Source organism: Miniopterus natalensis, chromosome 14 (assembly GCF_054644295.1).
Source record: "Miniopterus natalensis isolate mMinNat1 chromosome 14, mMinNat1.hap1, whole genome shotgun sequence".
NCBI classification, from domain to species: Eukaryota; Metazoa; Chordata; class Mammalia; order Chiroptera; family Miniopteridae; genus Miniopterus; species Miniopterus natalensis.
Window position 1 is genome coordinate 19,527,927 of NC_142094.1, and position 21,058 is coordinate 19,548,984.

The 21,058-nt window shown below is 38.3% G+C and overlaps 1 protein-coding gene across 4 annotated transcripts in view; it reads right to left on the minus strand.

Annotated features, from left to right (window-relative positions):
- ADK (adenosine kinase) overlaps positions 1–21,058 on the minus strand; it is a 404,427-nt gene that overhangs the window by 375,687 nt on the left and 7,682 nt on the right. The window contains exon 1 of one of the 4 annotated variants that reach the window (XM_016224045.2): positions 3,212–3,324. The exons of the other annotated variants lie outside the window; for them this stretch is intronic. Coding sequence (XP_016079531.2) covers positions 3,212–3,225 — 14 coding nt within the window. The 5' untranslated portion in view covers positions 3,226–3,324. Of the gene's footprint in view, positions 1–3,211; positions 3,325–21,058 lie in introns of those variants that run through there. 4 annotated transcript variants of the gene reach the window in all.

Consider the following 21,058-nt stretch of genomic DNA (forward strand, 5'->3'; position numbering starts at 1 on the left):
ATTCTCCCTGTCTCCCTGCCTCATTTTCCCAGTCTCCCCTGGCACAAACTCAAGCTGTTAGCAATGCCCAAAACCAGACTAGACACTGATGTTAGGGGAAGAAAGCAGTATTCATAGGGGTGTTTTGAAATAGTGTTGCTCAGTGAAAAGTACATAAAATAGGAGTCAGAAGAGCTAAGTTCTATCTTAAGCTCTACCACTGCTTAACTAGGAAATAGCACTTTTTGTGCCTCAAGGTCCAGTACAAAAAGTTAAAGGCTGGCTAAGATTCTCTTCTAGATCTCTTATTATACGTTTTCCTATGTCTCCTGAATTTAACTCAAGCATCAACTTTTCTACTGGGCCAATTAAAAATGACAAAAGCATCGATTTATGTGTTCTATCATTTCCCAAATTAAGATCAGTTGGAATCTGATATACATAACAACAGATAAAAGTTGTTATTCAAGGATCATTGGTTTTAGAGGCTGTAAATTTACTCTTCATCAGTAATGATGTAGTAAAGTAGAATACAAATAATAAAAATTCAAAGAGACACTATCTCCAGCCAAATTCATTCAAAGATCTTAAATTTTTTTTTAAAACTCCTTTGATTTAAATCATTATTTAGGAATTCCTAGTGGTTGAATGCTACACTGGAAAGGGCACTGAACCAGGTGTCTAGAGATCTGGGTTCTAGTTAGAAATATACAAATATTTTGTATAAACTTGAACAAATCTTGGCTTTGGTTTCTTCAACTGTAAAGTGAGGGGATTAGATAGGTAAGTTTCCTTCCTGTTTAAAAACTTAAGATTTAAACATTTCTTTTCAGCTGATACCATTCTGTAGGGGCTCAACTTGCTTTTAACAAGAAGAAAATACTGTATTTATAAAATCCCTACAATGTAAAAGCACTTTCGTACCTACTCAACAACACTGTGGGATACATATTAGTATCACCATCACTGAGTATATCATTAAACAAATGTCCAAAGAGAGAAATGATCAGTAATTCAGGAAAAGGCCCTCAACTAAAACCCAGATATGTTGAGCACTGGTCCTCATTGGCTTCCAATCTTATATTCTGTCACACATTTAGCAACAACTGTTTGTAAGTGTGATGTAAAAAAGGACATTGGACATGAAGTCGGATTTTGATAACTTGTTGGCCTAGTTCACTCTCCTTATCAGTAAAAACAGGTCAATAATATCTATCTTTTGGGCTACTATTAGACTGAGCACAAAATGGGAACATGCCTAACATGACTGTGAAAACTAAGATATGACATAACTGCATTAAACACAGTCCTCACTAGGAACTGGCGGTGATTATCACCTCATTCAAAACTGTTACCACATACACATTTGCTTCAACTTCAGCAATCTCCCTCCCTACTCCTGAACCTAAATCATCAAGTTCTTTGCAGGACTAGAGGAAAGAAAAGAATGACTACAGTTGTCTTTCACAATACTTTATAATTTTTGTCCATCAAGGCAGCTTTTTCAGGAAATTTAAACAGAATATTGTTTCTATAATGGCATCGTGCAGAGCACTAGATCATGGATATTTGGATTCAGTTCCTAACTCTGCCACTAACTGATTTTGCACAAGGCACTCAACATTTCTTGGTCTCAGTTTCCTCAGGGGTAAAATGTGGCTGCTTGGGATAACATCAAGTCATATCACTATAGATCAGGACTATGTAAAATGCAGCCTAACATCTGAAGAAATAGCATAAATCTAACTTTATTAGCAGTTGCCTATCCTTCCACAGTAAGTCAAATAAAGCTGGTGTCAGCCTTTAAATCAGTCTTTTGAACACAACCACCACTCAAAACCCTACATTAAAAAATGCATCCTGTTGCTACCTGCCAAGGAGCGGAAGCTTTAGACTTGGGTGTTTCTACAAGGAAGAGTAGCCAGGAAGACCATGGTCAATTAAAATTGAGTCCACATAAGAACTGATTCTTAATATAGCAAGGAAACCACCCACAACCTAATTAGCAGCACATTCCAATAATGGAAGTGGAAGTGGAAAGGGGTGATTAACGTGGTTTGACAGCACACTCTTAATTCATCCTAAATACTATTAGCATTAAAAGCTAGACTTATATGACTCAATATAATTTATTGTAAAACCTTTCCATGTGAGTTTCCATGTTGCAGCGCCTGAATTTCTCCTTCTGCATGATAAAGCAAGTGCTCTTTGTCTATGTCAATACCGAATTATGCAATTTAAGAAAGAGAAACTGTATCCGACTTCAGCACAGTTGAATCTTACCTTATCTTACCTGAGGGTTAGGTTCTCAAATCATCTGTTAAATATTATGTAGTCAAAATAACCACTGAGAAACTTAAATCACCAGGACTTAGGCTGCTGGACGCTCAGACCAAAAAAAAATCAACTTATTCTCTTCACATCTGTGCTGGGGCCTCCCTTTCTCTGGGACAATGAAGGCCAAGGTCTACTTTAAAAGAGGGAGGTCAGAATACTGAGTAAAAAACGTAATTTAACTCTTTATAAATAGTTACATTAGCATAACTTAAACATTCAGTCAACGATCCACCCAGAAATTGGACAGCCCATTATCCTGTCGCTATTAACAAAGAAGAGCCTTCAACACTCTGGAAGAGCACCTGCGGGGAAATCTCCTGTTTATTGTTTCATCATATACCTACTACCTGACAAGACTCATTTCGCTTGTGACTCGAGCACAAGTGGGCAAACAGATGGTGCCTTCGGGAACCAGGGTACTAATTCCAGTCATCAGCAAACACTTCAGGGACACACAAGTTCATCACTTGGGGGCAATCTACCTGCATGGGAGAGGGGCCAACTCTGCAGGTCTGCCCAAGGCCACCCCTGAAGTTGCCACAGGCACGACATGCAGGCATGGACACACACGGAGACGCCACGCTTCCTCCGGGGAAAGGGAGCTACACGTTTGTCATGAGAAAGTCACTAGACAAGCTGCCCTCAAACCTGGAATGTGGGCGAGGGTCACCTCAGCGGTGCGGCTGCTGACGCTCCGCCATGTGCCGCAGACCCCAAAAACTTCTGAGGAAAGCAGAAATGATCAAATGAAAAGTGCAGAGAGAACCTCCGACAGAAGTGGGACCAGTGGCACTGGGAGGCTCCGGACCACCCTAGAGAAGGGGCGACAGTTCTCCGGCAACGGGGGGACTAACGCCCAGCAAGCGAGCGGTTCAGGCTGCCACCCTCTCAGTACCTGACGGACGTCATGGCTTCACCTTCCTTCCCCACGCAACGGCGCTCGCGTCCGATGCTCGGCGTCCGCGCCGGGGCAGCAGTGGCAGAGCCGCAGCAGCAGGTACCACAGCAACTGCTCCCCTGCTCTGGCACTCGGCGACCGCCGGCGCGTCCTCACACACCCCGGCGCGGGCCGCCCCCGCCCGGACGGCCCCTCGCGCTGATTGGCCGCGGCCGCAGGGGGCGGGCGCTCCGCCCGGGACCCGCGGCGGGAGCCGAGCCCCCGGCGCCGCGGGCCGCCGATTGCCGCCCGTGCGTCTCGAGCCCGCCCGCTGGCACGCGGGCTGGCAAGCTGGCTAGCGGGCGCGGTGGCCATCTTGAGCCCTGGTAACAGCGCTCTCCCCACTCCCGGTGGACGGGGCATGAGCTCGGGTGCCCGCCTCAAAAATGGCTGCCCGAATGGCCACCGGTTTATCAGTCACATGGCCGCGGTCTACCTAGGCGAGCTCAGGTCGCTTTCCCCGGGCCCGAGCCGGGGACGCTGTGCGCAGCCTGCACAGGTGGGGCTGGGCAGTCTGCAGAGCCCGTCTGCGGAAGACAGGCAGCCACCGCCGGGAAGCCGCAGCCCGGGAACGGCCGCAGCACCGTGTTACATTCGAACTCGCAGCCTTTAAGTCAGTTGCGGAGTCCGATGGTCCACAAACGTCCTTGGACTTAAGGAAGCACTTGGAACAGTTTGTTTAATGTGTGTGTAAGTGTCCAGGGCTCTCTGTAAACTTTGTGAATTACAATCTAGAAGGGTGAGGCCCGGACACTGGCATTTTTAGCAGACGGTCCCCGTGATCCAGGTGCACACCTAAAGTTTAAAACCTCTTGGCCAAACCAGCCCGTCAGACCGCCCTGCTCGCCGCACCTGTCAGACTACCTCGCTTTTCTGAAAAGCGAGCGGCCCTCTGATGCAAGCGTTTGATGCCATAAAGAAAAAAAAGCTGGAAGGACCCTAACTCCTGGCCCCAACCTTACAATTTAGTAGTGTTAAAGGGTTAAGAGACTGATTCTGAACCACTAATAAAAGACAGGTAAAATTAACTCCCAACTGCGGGAAGAATGGGCAGGGGTGGGGGTGCGGGGGTGCAGGAAACGCTTTATGACCTAAATAGCTTTTCTTGATTCCCTCTTTATTCTCCGATAATATTTATGTTAACAGACTCCAACCCCCAGTGGCATTCATTCACTGACCATATAGGATGTGATCAATTCCATAGGTCTGAAATTAGTTACATTAGAAACACAACCCAACATGTGATGCTGAAATGTGCCATATGTGACCAAAAGAACTGAATTTTTAATTCTATTTCATTTTAGTTTACATTTTAAACAAAGCAATGTAAAATACGTTTTCATTAAATTACATTTCACTTTTTAACTTGAAAATTTCTCAAACTGAGGCAATCTAAATATACCAGATTTTTCAAGACAGTACAAAAATATATATAAAATGTCTCAATAATTTTTATATTGATTACATGGTGATACAATATTTTGCTATACTGGGTTAAATAAATTACTAAGATTAATTTAAACAGTCTTTTTACTTTTTAAATGTAGCTACTAGAAATTTTTTACTCATGCATCTTGTATTATATTTCTACTGGAAAGTGCTGTTATACTAAGTTAGCCTTGCTTCTTTTTTACCTATCATTGCCCCTGTGACAGAATAATTATGTTTACAGAATGAAATTAGTAGAGACACCAGTTTATACAGATCTGTGGTTCCTTGCTACAATATGAAATATTCCAAAAGATTTTAAGTGTCCTTCAAAAATGCTTTCTTTTAAGCACTGCTCTCTTTAATTTGGGAAATGCCTATCCAGAATGAAGCCATGGACTATAAGTCTGCCCTATTGGGTCCATGAGGAATGGCTGTTAAAAAGAGAGCTCTATTTGGCTGATTGAGACTTTGACGAAATGTCCAGGAGCAGAATTAGTCAATTGTTCCTCTGGCTTTAAAAAACAGAATCTGAATCAAAACAACAGACACATAGCAATTTGAAGTGGTGGAAACACTGACTAATTCAACAGTTACCCTCTTCCTCTTGTGGAAAATGTTGATAACCCACAGAACTAAAAGTAAAACCAGGAATAATCCTTAGAAAGGATTTCAAAACTTCAACATCACTTTTAATATGGGATGTGGTGTGGTGCCTCTCAAACTTTAACATGCATGCACATCACTTGAGGGATCTTGTTAAATACCTTGCTGAACGGCTACTTTGGTCAGCAAGATATTTAAAAAATTACTTAATATAAGTGAAGAGATGAGTTAACAAGTGACCGGTCAGCAACATTTGGACATGGAAACACGTGTATACTTGTGATTGGTCAGCAAGGTGTTATAAAATAAGGGTTTGACGCAGTAAGCAGGTCTCTGTGGCCAAGATTTTGCAATTCTTTATGTACCCAGATCTCACCATTTGCTTCTTTTCTGTGGGTCCTGCTAAGTAACAAGGTTGTAAAGGTAACAAGACATGTGGTTTGGAACCCCTGCTTGACTTCCTACTAGCTGTATGATCTTAGACTGGTTCTGGAACTATTTGTCCTTCAGTTTACCCATGCTTTTCAGGGCATTGTGAAAGTTAAAACTTAATTCTAATGAAGTGTCTAACAAAGTCCTTGACACATGGTGCGATTATTATTATTTCCTTATTATCACACTAGTTAAAATTACATCTCTGGGAAGCATGACATGAAAGCTAACATGAACTTGGCCCTGTAAAAAATAAAATGCACTTTGCTCATGCCTAACATACTTTATAACTCCCACTTTTGATTTTTAACAATAAAGTTTTTTGGTACCAAAACAAAGCTAGACTTAAAACTCTATTTTTTAACAAATATACTAAATCCTATGTCATTAAGGGCAGATAAGGGCCTGCAATATTCAAATATTTAATCTAGTCAAAGTCATATCACATTCAAAGTTTTAAAAAACAACTTTTTAAAAAAATCCTCACCCGAGGACATAGTTAGAGAGAGGAAGGAGAGAGAGAGATAGGGAGGAAGGGAGGGAGAAACAGAAACATCGATGTGAGAAACATCCACCTGCATGTGCCCTGACCTGGGATCAAACAGCAGCCCAGGTGTCTGCCCTGCCCGGGAATTTGGAACAGGCAACCTCCTGGTGCATAGGATGATGCTCAACCAGCTGAGCCACTCCTGTTGGGCAAAAAGCAACTTACTTTTGATAGGTGACACTTTGCATCTAACTTAAAACTTTAAGGATTTTTTACATAATCGATACAACATGCAAAATGTTTATTATTTTAAAATGTATCTGGTACCAGTTCATTTCAGCAGGTACAAGCATGAAAATGTTATTTCAGCAAACAGGGCTCACGTGTAATTGTTCTTTCAGAGTCAATCACGTATAGACAAAAATAAAGACTTTTTTTCCAGGTAAAGGCAGTTCTTTTTATTCAAAGCACCTTTGTTTCCTCAATCATGCTCTTTTTCTAATCTTTTCCTACCCTCTCTTCCACCCAGTTTTTCCCCAAACACACACACACACACACACACACACACACACACACACACACACACACACAGCTGCTAAGCAACTACTATTTAAACTCTTTTGAACAATTTTTAACCAATTTATTTCAACCCTATTCTTTGTACATTAGGGTAAAGCAGTCAATTGAAATTTTTATCCTTCATTAACCTTCTTACAATTTAAATAGTTGAACCAGGATAAGTGTGACCCAAAGAGGACAGTTTGCTCTCTTAGGAAGATAAGTAAATAATTCTATCTACTTTATCTAATCATGTGGTTAGTCTGCCGCTATAAAAGCAAATAGATCGCTAACCTCAAAAGCGAAATGCCTCTGGATAGCATAACAAATATGTGTACCCACCATACTAATCTTTTCAACACATGCTTCAAGCCCCAAAATAATAGCAAAGTCCTCTTCCAATACAACCAATTTGTTGTTAGAGGTGTAATAAAACAGCACTTTCATACACTGTTAGTGGGAGTTTAAATTAGTGCATTTCTAAAAAGCTTTTCAGCAATATATGTCACCAATTCCATTTTTACACAACTATCATAATTAAAATAGAACCATGTGAACAAAGATATGTATAACTATTCATTTCAGCATTAATAACAGTAAAAAATTTATTACCTAAATAACCAAAAATAGAACAATGGTTAAATAAATTACATAAGAATGTTATGGAACTATTATAAAATCTTTCCATAGACTTTTAAAGAATGTATGAAATGCTCATAATGTCAAAAGGAATATAGAGAATGATCTTGACTTTGTTTAAAAAAAAAATACACGCCATAATTGCACAGAAAAAAGACTGGTAAGAAACATACCAAAATGTTATTATTGGTTCCTCAGGAAACTGAAATTATATGTGATTTTTACTTTTTTACTTATATTGATCTAGCTTATAAATTTTCTACTATATGTTGGTTTTATTAGCATAAAATTTTTGTAATTACTATTAAACTTTATCTTTATGACATGTTTTAAAACTATAAAAATTATTCCTGCTCTTTGTTAAAACATTTCTTTTAATCACAACCATCAAAATTATTAACTTTAGAGGAATTGGACTTATAAATGTCTCATCTTTTCATGTTTAAAGATAGTTGAAGACAAGAAAACAAACAAAAATGTCTTTATGATTTTCTTGGTTAATTTTAAATCTTAACTTGACAAAAGTTAAAAGCATAAACACCACTTTTAGAGCTTCGCACAGCCTTTAAGAGGCCAGCTGTCACAACACTGAATGTGGAATGTCTTCCCTGCATGGTATTTAAAAATACATCTCTTCATTTCATGTGAACTAAAATACTGATCAAAATAATACTTTAAAACAATCTATATCATACTCGAAAAAGAGAAATTTCTGAAGACTTGTCTCCCTAAAATAAGTAGTATGTCACAGGGTAAATTTCAGGAGCCTGGGAATAAGGAGATAGAAATTCTAAACTTGAAACTAGAAAACACATTATGCCCTCTGACCCATCCATCCCCTTATCTGAAACACAGGGAGTTTGATATAGGTGACATCTCAGGTTCCTTTCAGTTCTTACTGGACAATGAAAGAAAAAAGTGCCAACTCATATCTTAATACAAATTAGGTTCTTTTTAGAGTTGATCAGTTCTAATGTGATAAAACACATGCAATTTTGTTGGCTTTCATTATGGATAAGGTTATTCACAGAAACATTGCTAAGCATATTAACTCTTTCCCCAAAAGACATTATTAGAGGTCTACTATTTTTACTTCCTTTAATTAGTATCTGTGGATACTTATGTCACATTTCACTTTAACATTACATATTCAAACAGAATATAATCTTAAATAGAACCTGACAATTTATTTCCCAGGAGAATTTGAAGAATATAATAACACTTGATTGACTGAACTTTATTTAGTAAGAATTCTTAGCAAAACTCCCTCCCAGGAACACCTACACAGTGCTTTATTTGCAGTGAACTATAAATCTCTGAAACTCAAAGAAGACCTCCACCTAAAAGTACAGGGTAACAGTGCTTCCCAGTTACTCATGCTGCCAACATATTTTTAAATTATACAATTTGATATCACTGTCATTTGACAAAAGGGCATTTTAACATAAAAAAATGCATGAAGGGCCCTGGCCAGTGTGGCTCAGTTGGCTGGGCAGCGTCACGTGCACTGAAAGATTGCTGGTTCGATTCCCAGTCAGGGCACATGCCCAGGTTGCGGGCTGGATCCCGGGTAGGTGGCGTGAGTGAGGCGACCGATAGATGTTTAGTTCTCACATCGATGTTTCTCTTTCTCCTCCCTTCCCAAAATCCCAAAATATTGTTGGTAATCTTATGAAGTATATTTTCTATAAGAAAGATTTTCTTCTTTTTGCTTCACCATAGATCTGATCTATGGTACTTCATAAACAAGCTTTTAGGCATCATTCACTGTCTACCCTACTACTCAAGACGCTAGATACTCAGCAACAGTCAAGAACAGGGACTGCCCGGCCGTGTTGGTCAGCTGATTGGAGCATCTTCCCCTGCACCAAAAGGTTTTGGGTTTCATCCCTGGTAGGGGTGTATATGGAGGCAAATGATTAATGTTCCTCTCTCACATCGATGTTTTTCTTTCTCTCTCTCCCTTCCTCTCGCTCTAAAAGCAATAAAAATATATCCTCAGGTGAGGATTAAAAAAAAGAAATGTACTGCCCTTATAGAATTTACATTCTAGTGAGGGGATGTAAATAAGTAATCAAACAAACAAATAAGAACATCAAGTGATCATTAGTGCTAGGGAGAGAATAAAACCCAGCAGATCAAAGTAGAGAAAGTCTCCTTGAGGTTGGGTAGGCCTCCAGCAGAACTAAATGACAAGAGCCGGGTAGGGGAGGGCGTTCCTGAGAGAATGCACTAAAGTGTAAGTGAAGGCCAGTGTGAAAAAGGGCGAGGGAGAGAAGAAAGGTTTGTGGTCAGAGCAAGAAGCAGATCATCTTGGCTTTTATGATCCTAAGAAATTTTGATTTTATTATAAGCATGAAAAGAAGCCACTATAATTAAGTTTTAAACAAAGGAATGACATGATCTAATTTTGTTTTGAAAGATCACCCTGGTTATAGTATAGAGAGTAGAATATAGGAGCATGAAAGCAAGAAGACTAAATTAGAAATCTGTTATAGTAATACAGATGACAAGTAGTCCTGGTTTGAATCATGAAGATAGTGATGGACATAGAGAGAAATAGATTGACATTTTGGAGGTAGAATGTCAGGATCTGCTGATAAAATAGATATGGGAGACTAAGGAAAGAAAGGAATCAAGAGCAATTCCTAGATTTTGGACTAAATTGGGTAAACGGTGCTGCTATTTACTGAGATAAATGGAGAAGGCAAAGGAGAAGCTCAGAAGACTGGAGGGGGCAAGGATGGAGATAGACCCTGTGAAACAGATTTTTCTTTCTAGTTTTTCTTACTCTAACAGTGTCTGCTGGTGTGTTTTTTTAAATTTTATTTATTCATTTTAGAGGGAGAGTGGGAGAGAGAAACATTGATTTGTTGTTCCACTTATTTATGCATTCATTAGTTTATTCTTGTATGTGCCCAGACCAGGGATCAAACCCACAACTTTGGTGTATTGGGACGATACTCTAACCAACTGAGCTACCTGGCCAGGGCATGCCTGCTGTTTTCTGATATATTAAAAATAAATGTCCAGAATGTATATGCAGTTTCATTTGAACAACACCCTAAGATGGGAACTATTCTACCTCGGCTGTCAGCTGTTAGCAAGTACTTATATAAGTAAAATAAATAGGTAAAACTTACTGAGTGCCTAATATGTGCCAGACACCATGCTATGTATCTTTCCATTACTATCCCATTTGAATTTACAACCCTAGCAGTAGATATTTTATTATCACCATTTTACAAGTGAAGAAACTGAAGCTCAGAGAGGTTAAATAACTTGCTCAAAGCCACACATTACAGAACAGAAATCCAAAGAAAGTCTGGTAGTCTAACTCCAGAACTGAGGCTAATTACCACTATACACAGTGTCACTAGAGTAAGTCCAAGATAGTCTGGTGTAAGATTGAGACTTTTATAAATATCCAGATTTCAGAACACCACACAATGCTTTCACCCATAACATGTACTGACAGCTTTCTGATTAGTGGGAGCACCATATGAAATACTTTCAGAAACTGCTTCTTTTATTTCCATATATGCTCATTCACAGATCAAATCTGAGCAGCCATTTTTGTCTTTAATTTAGCTAAGACTTCTAACTCACCAAGAATCAGTTCTTGGACCTCTTTATTTTTTTAAATTTCAACGATTTCATTTCTGTCAAAATCAAAGGAATGATTATTTTTGACAACATTTTTTACCACTGTGCAAGAATTTAGGGGCACACAATGTAGCAAGTGGCTAAATGTACTGTCAAGCTAAGTAGATTCCCCTACCCCAGCCAGTCAGCTTGTGTGAATCAAATTTAGGCTTCAGTAAAATTAGAAATTATTTCTTATTGAGATCTTTCAAAACTCAGAAGCTGAAACCACAAATATTCACAAAAGGTTCCACTTTTAAAAAAAATTACTTATATGGTAAATTATAAGTAAATTACTATTTAAGTAATTAAATTACTATATAAGTAATTTTTTACTATACCCTTTTTCTAACTCCTAGTGCCTGTCATTTTCTATAGAAGTAAAATAAATATGGTCTCAAACTGAATATACAGTTTTATCTGAAAAATGCCCTAAGAAAGATTCATTGATTGTTTTATAAATGATGGAACTGGTTTCTAAAATTGGTTTTTCCTCTAACGGGAACCAACAACCCCATAGTCTCCACTGATGGGGATTGACCTAGACCTGAGGTCCTAGCTTCACTCTACTAGATGGGCTGAAGCCCATCCTCTCTCAAAATCTGAGGGACAGGACCACGATTGTACTGACTCATCTGCCAAAAGACGGACCTGAAATTGGATGCAGGAAGAATTAGTGACATATTTAGAGCAAAGCCCCTCCCTTTCTATGGAAATAGGGTAGACTGTTCTTCTGCAATAACTAAGTATTTAACATGGAAAGACTTGGAGGTTTACATGGTGGTGATGGTAGTAGAGGTGGCAGTGATCAATAGTAGTCTCAGTGTTCCTGGGAAACATGCGAGGGAGGAAGTACAAAGAGCCTACCAAAACTTTTGTATCAGAAAATGTAATCTTTGAAATGTCTTTCCTTATGCAGCACAACAGACATTACAAATCAAGTGGGATTAAAATTATGGAGTACTGTCAGTGGACATTACTTCACCCGATGGTTACTTGATAGGATGATAGAGTCTCTAGTGAAAAGGAAGGATTATTGGCTTTGGGGTGGGTCTAAATGCAGATTTCCTAATGATTCATTACATATGTGAGAGAATCGGGCATGAAGACATTAAGAACCAACTTTTTATTGCTTCAATAGCTAAAAAAGGTAATCAATGAGAAGTGCAATGTAATGGGACCACCAATACCAGGATTTGGTATATATTCATACTGTATACACATTGAATGTATGTATGTATGTATATAGTATTCCAAAAATTGCTATTTTGGTGTAACTAAGCATCTATAACTTAACATCGTTTTGCTAGGAGTTGAGATATTTATCCTCGCAATGCCTATTTGTAAATTTAAAATACACTTAAGTTCTCCCATTCCCATTTTACTTTTGGGTAAGTTCTTGTTGTTTTGTTTTGTTTTTCCATCCCGGTAAGCTATACCTGGCCCATCGTTCTTGCTCTGTTCATGTCTGTCTAACTGCCTATCACATACCCCCCTCAAGGATCGTGGCTTAATTCTTTCAGAGAAAAGGGGCGCAGGGTCTTTTGGGTAAATTTTAATATTTATTTCAAAATGCTAGCATTTAAACCTAAAGGATTTCATTGTAAGCTCTTATCATTTGTTCACATTTCCTCCAAAAATATTTTGAAAGAAATCTTAACTATCTTCATGTCTTCCTAGGCAGGGGGGAAAAACAGCTTGGGATAGAGGAGCATTTAAGATGAATGTGTTTTTCCTGAAAAACAGAACATTTGTGTGCAGACATAGGCAAAGCAGAATTACTCAGCAGCACAGCTGGTCAAACAAGTCCAACCCATTCCCTGAAAGCCAGAAGTTAAACAGACACTGCCTCAAGATTTGGGATTCTAAATAGCCACAGTGTATGACAAGATACATCTTTTTTCCTTATATCTTACGAGATTGCTGTTAATATTCCAGATATGGGCAGGTATTCTGAAATGAGCATTTTTAAAAATCCCTGTGGTTCTATCACAGGGAATAACCCTCGTCTGAAAAGCACAATGTCAGCTAAAGGTACAGTGCATCACAAAACATGCATTTTATAAGAGTGGATGAATTCTTTTTTTTTTAATTGAGGTAAATTACATATATCACATTATGTATTTTCAGATGTACAATGTAATGATTTGATATCTGCATATACTGCAAAATGATCACCATAGTGAGTCTAGTTAACATCTGTCACCATACATAGTTACAAAATTGTTTTTCTTGTCATGAGAACTTTTAACAAGAACTTTTAATGTTTTTGTTTTCTTTACTGAAGAGTGGGATGAGGGGAAAGCAGATTTCTCACTCTCAGATTTCAACACAAACATTAACAGTCTCAGCTTGCCTGTATGTGAAGAAAGTAATTATACCTAAATGTAATCTTTGACATAGTAAGAAGGCAGCTCCTTTTGTACGCCAAGTAGACTTTTTAGGTAGCATTAAGTAGTAAACTTATCTTTAGACTCCACAAAAATTTTTAAACCTTAAATTATTTTCACTAAAAACCTAAAACCCTCAGTATTTCATGGAAAATAAGATGCACATTTAAATTAAACTCTGAACTTTGACACCAAAAATAGGCACATTTTTACAGATGATGTACTGTAAAATTGTGTGCTTGAAACCTGTATAATTTTGGTAACCGGAGTCATCCTCATTCCCAGTAAATTCAATTTAAAAAATAGACACATTTTCCAACGAGAAGGGATTATTAAAAGTACTCATCTTTCGCCCTGGCTGGTGTGGCTCAGTTGGCTGGAGCGTTATCCCATGTATGAAAAGGTTGCTGGCTCGGTTCCCAGTCAGGGCACACACCTAGGCTTCAGATTCGATCCCCACTGGGGGCATGGGGGCACAGGTGCATAAGGAAGGCAACCGATTGATGTTTCTCTCCTCCATCAATATTTCCTTCTCTCTTTCTCTCTCTCCCCTTTTTCCTCTCTCTAGAGTCTGTAAAACATATCCTTGGGTGACAATTTTTAAAAAGTAATCATCTTTCAAAGGCCAATTACAGAATTAAATGCTTGATATATAATTCAGTCATCTTTTTCAAATTATTTTACCATAACTATGGCATTTAAAAAATGGTCACAATTTCTTAGAGATAAGACTCTATGTCCCCTCCCCTTGAATCTAGGCTAGCCTTCGATTCCTTTGACCAATAAGGTATAGTGGAACTGATGGCCAGATCGCAGTCTAGCACGTAAGAGTTTGGCCAGCTCCTGTATTGGTCTCTTGGAGCCTTGGGCTGCCATATAAGAAGTCCAACTACCAGAAACCACATGGAGAGGCCCTCAAACTACATCGGGAGGGAGAGAAGCCCAATTGAGCCAAGCTTTCCAGCCACCCTCTCCAAAGCGCCAGGCAAGGGAGTAAATACAACTTGGACCCTCTAGACCAAACCTGTTGTCAGCTAAATACCTCCAAGCGATCCTAGTCAACACCACATAGAGCAGAAGAAGAAACTGGCAAGTCGTGTCTGAATTCCTGACCCACAAATTATGAACTCTAATAAAATGGTTGTTATTTTAAGCCACTAAATTTTGGGATAGAAAACCAAAATCACTGCAAAAAATAAGAAAAATACATTTTACATAGTAGCCTAGTACTCTCTACATGTACATAACCAAAACAATGTTTCACGAAGCAATTCTTGCCCTCACCATATGCAATGCACTGATATTTCCTATTCTGTCTTATTTTATAAAATACCAGTTGTGCTACACCCGAATTGATTCATGAAGGTAGTCTGAAAGGCATTTTAGTCTATACTGATTACTTCACAGGTACATACACATATCTGGACAGAAAAGTTAAAAGGACCCAAGTGTTCTGATTCCTAACCCAAAGCTCTTTTCTTTGTACCATGCTAGCAGTCCATAGGTATTACAGTTCATAGCAAGAAGTTTCTCAAAAAATCACATACACAACTCAGGGCTGAGTAAAAACCTAAAAAGCCGAGATGTCTAAGACTGGAGGTTATATAGAAATCAGAAATAGCTAAGAGGAACTAAGTCTTTTCCTTTTTTCCACTTCCTTTACCTCTTCCTCCTTCCTGTTCACAAATCTAAATTTCCCTCCCCCTACTTCCCTTTTCCTGTGGTTATCAAAGCATTATAAATTAAGGTTTTAAATACAGGTTTCCCTGCTATCCAAAATTACAGTGTTCCTATGAAATCTTTCATAGGCTGAAATGGACTAGAAGGAAGAAGCAATGACCTTAGGACACACCTTGCTAACGGATGTGCAAAATAAATCAAGATCATGCCCGGCCGGGCGTGGCTCAGCGGTTGAGCGTCGACCTAGGATCCAGGCGATCGGGGTTCCATTCCCTGTCAGGGCACATGCCGGGGTTGTGGGCTCGATCAATGACTCTCTCATCATTGATGTTTCTATCTCTCTCTCTCCCTCTCCTGTCCTCTCTCTGAAATCAATAAAGATTATTTTAAAAATAAATAAATAAATCAAGATCAAGCACAGATGCTCACAGACACAATTCAAAGCTATGGTGGCCTGATGCCAAGATGCTGAGGGTAGTTTCTGGGAAGGAGATTGGTAGGGGGCCACTCTCGCTGCTCAGGGTGCATGATGCTTCTTTAACAGCACACTACAAAGCAAACTCTCAACGCAATTTTTGCTTTTCACCTTTTTTTGTAAAAGTAAAAATCCTCTTTGGATTTCTTTCAGTTAACAAAAATCAGACACTAATGTAGATCTTTCATAAAAGCAAACTTTTAAAAAGCAGGGGATACATGTATCCGTTGAATTTAATAAAATGTTGTAGTCATATTCTTAAGAGTAGGCTAACTGAATATTTCATTTCTTTAAAAAGTTTGCTATTTAAAAATTTTTGTATGAGGTCCAAGGCTAATTGTGACTAGGTGCTTTTAATAAAAAATTTCTCATTTCTGCCATCTCCGATCTGGCGGAACATTTTTGTAGGATTTTCAATTTAAATAGTATTAGATTATTAGTGATTGTTTCATGAATAATAATAGGAATGCTTTTTGAAGTAAAGGGCCTACTTAATTTTTTTTAATCATACAAATCACTGTTGATTCCTGTTGCTGTTGCTTTTATAGAATACCTGGACATTGCAGCTAATTACTAAAAATCTTAGAATAAGACAGATTCAGGTTTGAATCCTATCTCTGTCACTTACTGTGTAATCTTGGGCATATTAAACTCCCTGAACAGTAATGGTAATTATAATAAGGCTAAAGTCATAAGGTTCAAATTATTAATATCAGGGGAAAGTATAAAAATCTCCAAAGTAAATTAAAGCTTATTAGAAATTGTCATATTAGAAAACACAATCTACTCAAAGTTCAATGAATTCATCCACTTGCAAAGCATACCATTAAGTATATTCCACAAGAAAATATTTATTCTTGGGAGGGAAAACTACATGTGTGTGAATAAAAGAACATGAAAGACAAAACTAAACATAACTATGAGCACATTCCCACAGATTTTCTTTGAATAGTGTGCTTATCTAGCACATACAAAATTCACTTTTACAAGTTCTCAATTTGTACCTTCAGAGTGTAATATAAACAGCAAGAAATGTGAGTCAGAGATGCAGAGTGTGAAATGGGAGCTCACTACTGAGGGACTCAACCTCTCTCGGTCTATTTCCTTGGGTAAAGCTGGCCTGTGAGGATCAGTAAGAAAAAGGAAGTTAAAGTGCTTGACATAGTTCTTAAATATGTTATTCTTATCTTTAAAAGACAAAAACACAACTGCAAAGAGAAGTGATACTTCATTTCTTATTCCAGAGCATAATACAATGGGAAGTTACACACTTGAGATCCAATCTCACACCAGACTTAGTAGCTTTAAGTAACTAGCTGTGCTACCTGACTGATCCCACTTAACCTCTCCGGCCTTTGCTCCTCTCAATTGTACAATGTAAATATCAGACTCAGATTAAGTATTCAATCAGGCACTAATTCAATCTAAAGAGTCTAAAACATGTTCAAAGAGTTTTCAAAAATCACATAAAATTGTAAAATTACTACTATCTGAAAGCCACATCTGGCTGATGCTGAGATCTGTTGTTTTCACACCCTAACTCCATGATTTGCAGGAAACCTCAGCTCTGGGAGGTCCCACCCTACCTGGGAATTTGTATTCTTAGCCTCCTCTTGCCACCTCTGCTCCCACCCCCCACTACCACCAGCGCTCACAGTCTTTGGAAATACCAAAGTAGCTTCTCAAAGGGAATGGCTACAGAGGATACTTGAACCTGTTGGCCAACAAGAAATCATTTAAAGAACTCTGAATCCGACTAACAAGTCTAACAAGATAGTTTCCCAATCAGGATACCAAAAGTTCTTCTCAGGAATGTAGTTTATTTAAGCTTCACATGAAATGAGGTCAAAGGTGTCAGATAAGTGTGAGGGGTTTTTTCCATTAGTGGAAAAACATACTCCTCTTCCCTTATTTGTGAACACAAACTGGGGAAGAGGAGTGCTAAAGAAGGGATTCCTGTCTCACGTAGGAGGCGAGGCAAAGATAACTTAAGATCCCTCCCAATTCTATGGATCTGTGAACATAAATCTAGAAATTTATATATTTCTCTAAAGAGCACCCTTATGATATTCCAACAAAGGAATGAATACACCCGAAAAAGTCAAGCCTACCATGTACAGAAGAAACTATCCTCCCCACCAAAAAAAGGACAATTTTTTTCTAAAATACTATTTTTAATACAATAATTTAGTACTACTTACTAAATTTAATAATGTAACTGTTTTATTGTAATATTTCAAATCTAACCAATCCAGTTCTATATATTTGGATAAGCAAGTGCTAAGTAAAACAAACAAGACAAAGCAGAATTTTGTCAGCATACTTTAATGTGTATCAACATGCCAAAATGTAATATCATCAGTTCATACTGAGTGTGTGAGAACACAGACATAACCAAGGGTGTAAGACTGCATCACTTTACAGCTTAACAGCTTTAATCTTCGACAAAACTAAGAACTAAAAATGATAACTAAGGTCTCAGCTCTGTTTAAGAAAAACAATTTCTGAAAAACTATTTTAGTAGGAGCCTAAGACTTTCTCAGTCATGGCTACAAAACAAGAAAATGTTCAAATCTCTAATGTGGTTAACTTCAAAAACAAAACATTTAAACTGTTTATTTTTAAAGGAGATAATTTTCTCCTATTTCAATTTATTTAGTTAAAAACTTACGTGGTTTTCCAAACTTCAGCTCTAGGGCTCAGAGTAAAACAGTTTATTTTGCTATATCTAAGTTAAAGGAATTTGAGAAAACCTAACCCATCTGAATTTGATTATTTTGTTTTATTTTGTTTTATTTTGTTTTCAAGTGACCCCTTCTGGATGAGTCAATAGAAACAAATTTCTTTAAAAGACCATTTTGTGGTATTATCTGCTGGTTGCATATTGCACTGTGTTACACAGTACACTACAAAATTAAAACAAGCATTACCTTCAATGCTTTTGGAGTTCTAATTACATATCAAATAGCCTCACTAATTAAAAACTTGCTAACTCAGAGAAAAAGATTCATTATTCTGATATGTCACCGAAATTTCCCCACCAAATAAGCAATTCTATTTTTTTTTTTTTTTTATAAAAAAGGAAATATACTGACCACAGGGCCACAGAAGTATATTTATCCTGAGGGAATTTTCCCCTGGACAAATGAAACCGAGGGTAATTATAACTTCAATTAAATTTAGCTTTAAAGCCTACCTCTAGAAATTGTCTCTCTGTATTTACCCCTCAGAGACCTTGCCTTTCCCCTGTATAATCAGCAACCCCCGGGGGCAGCAGCAAACAGTACCCTGGACCAGACCAAGGGTCACAAAGTCCGGACTTCTCTGGAAGCTAAAGATAACATATTAACCTAAGTTGTTTTGCCTCCTGGGCCCTAACATGAAATGAACCCCTGGCTACTTTCCCATGAAACCAGACAGAGGGACACTGGAGCGGACCTCAGGACTGTCAAGACCTAAAGAATACCTTACATCCCATCAGTCAGCTCCCAGTATGACCCCGAAACTCCTAACGCTCGGTGTCTTGTGATTTTGCCCTATAAAACCTGTAACCTACACGCCATTGGGGGAGTTTGGGCTTTTGAGCATTAGCCTCCTGTTCTCCTGGGTGGTGCCATTCATAATAAAATAGCCAATATTTCTCCACTGCAGTTGTCGGTGTTTAGTGTTTAGCTCTGCTGGTGCCAGGTGGACGAACTCTTTCTGTTCAATAACACAAACACAAGAAATGATTATTATAGGCAAAGCTCACTATAGTCACAAGAACAGAAATGCAATCTAGAAGTGCATCTCTTGTCTCTACCGTCCTCCAGTATTGATTTCACACACACACTCACTCCACATAACAAGAAAAATGGAAGGTCCAAGAACCATGAAGTGCTTTCAGATAAGGTTCTATCAACTCTTGCGGGAGGAAACCAATCAATGTGTCTCTCTCACACATTGATCTTTCTCTCTTTCTTTCTCCTTCCCTCCCTCTCCCCCTTCCTCTCTCTCTAAAAAAAAAAAAAAAAAGCAATGGAAAAATATCCTCGGGTGAGGATTAACAAAACAAACAAAGTATCAGCCAATGAATGCGTAAATAAGTGGACCGAAAAATTGATGTTTCTCTCTCCCTTCCTCTCTCTAAAGTCACTAAATAAATTTTTTTTTAAATGTACAGCTAATACATGAAATCACCTGGCACCAATGAGTACTACAAACAACCTTAAAACATCTTTAAAGAGTTAGTAATTCATTCATTTAACAAAAATTTAGAGCCTATTATGTTGCAATAAAGTAATTACTTATGAAGCACTAAGAGTTATTCTACTGGTTTCCAGGCTTCAAACAGCAGTACAGCAGTAATTGAGATAAAATATGCACATACTGTATGTAACAATAATGCAAAATATAAAGTACCAACAGCCAGGGAAGAAGCCATTTCCAGACCAGGTGATGAGGAAAGTTTTATAGAAAAGACAGACTTAGGCTGGCCTATAGGAATGAGAATTTCAGTGAGGAAATTGTTTTCATAAACATTTCCTATACGTGCTATAAAGGACTTTTCTCTTGCTGAAGGAATGACACCACCTCCCTCACTCTATAAGGTCCTGGTGGAGCTGGTGATTAGAGTGTCCCCATCAACATCCATCCACTCCCCCACATATATAACATTCACTGGCATACACACACATACAGGATGAGAAATGAAAATATATCCAAGTCTGACCAAAATCCCCACCTCTAATACAGTAATTGGTTCAATGGTGGGTATGTAGGACCTGCGTCTTCTCAAAACTGATATCTGGACGGACAAAGTCTCTTCTATTGTGCTCATCAGATTTTTGGCTTGGGGTTGAGAAATGCCATCTCCCTTGTTACTTTGAGATGGCCTGTGTGAGAAATAAATCCAAGGTCAGAGGATAATCGAGGCAAGATATGTACTCCTAGAATGAGTCATAGTTAGCTGGACTTCCCAGTTGTTAGTAATTGAGTCTCTTAAATACTTAGAAATGGTTCTACTAGTGATGTACCACCTCAGCCTCTAGAAAGCAAATAGTCAAATAGCCACTTCAGTATCATTTCTGATAATCCCTAACTTTAAAAGTGATCAATGATCACATGGGCTACCTTCATATCTATTATCCTATATTTGCAAGTAACATAGCAAAATAACAGGGCTTACTAGTACCTAAATGCGGCTTGCTGATGTGTCTTGAGATGGTAAGAATTTCTTACATAATAATTGCTGTACATATATTTTCTTATTCTAGTCTAGAGAATATGCTGAAATCATCATGCATGCAATCAATGAAGGCAAAAATGTAAATAGAAACTCAGATGGTCTCATGCTGAAAGCTAATTACACTGCTTTCTAGATGAACACATTTTTTTAAAGCAACTGTGTGAAGTCACAAGTACAAAAAGGTACAACCAAAAACATCAGAAATAAAACATGTGAGGGCAACAACTTTAAATCTGCC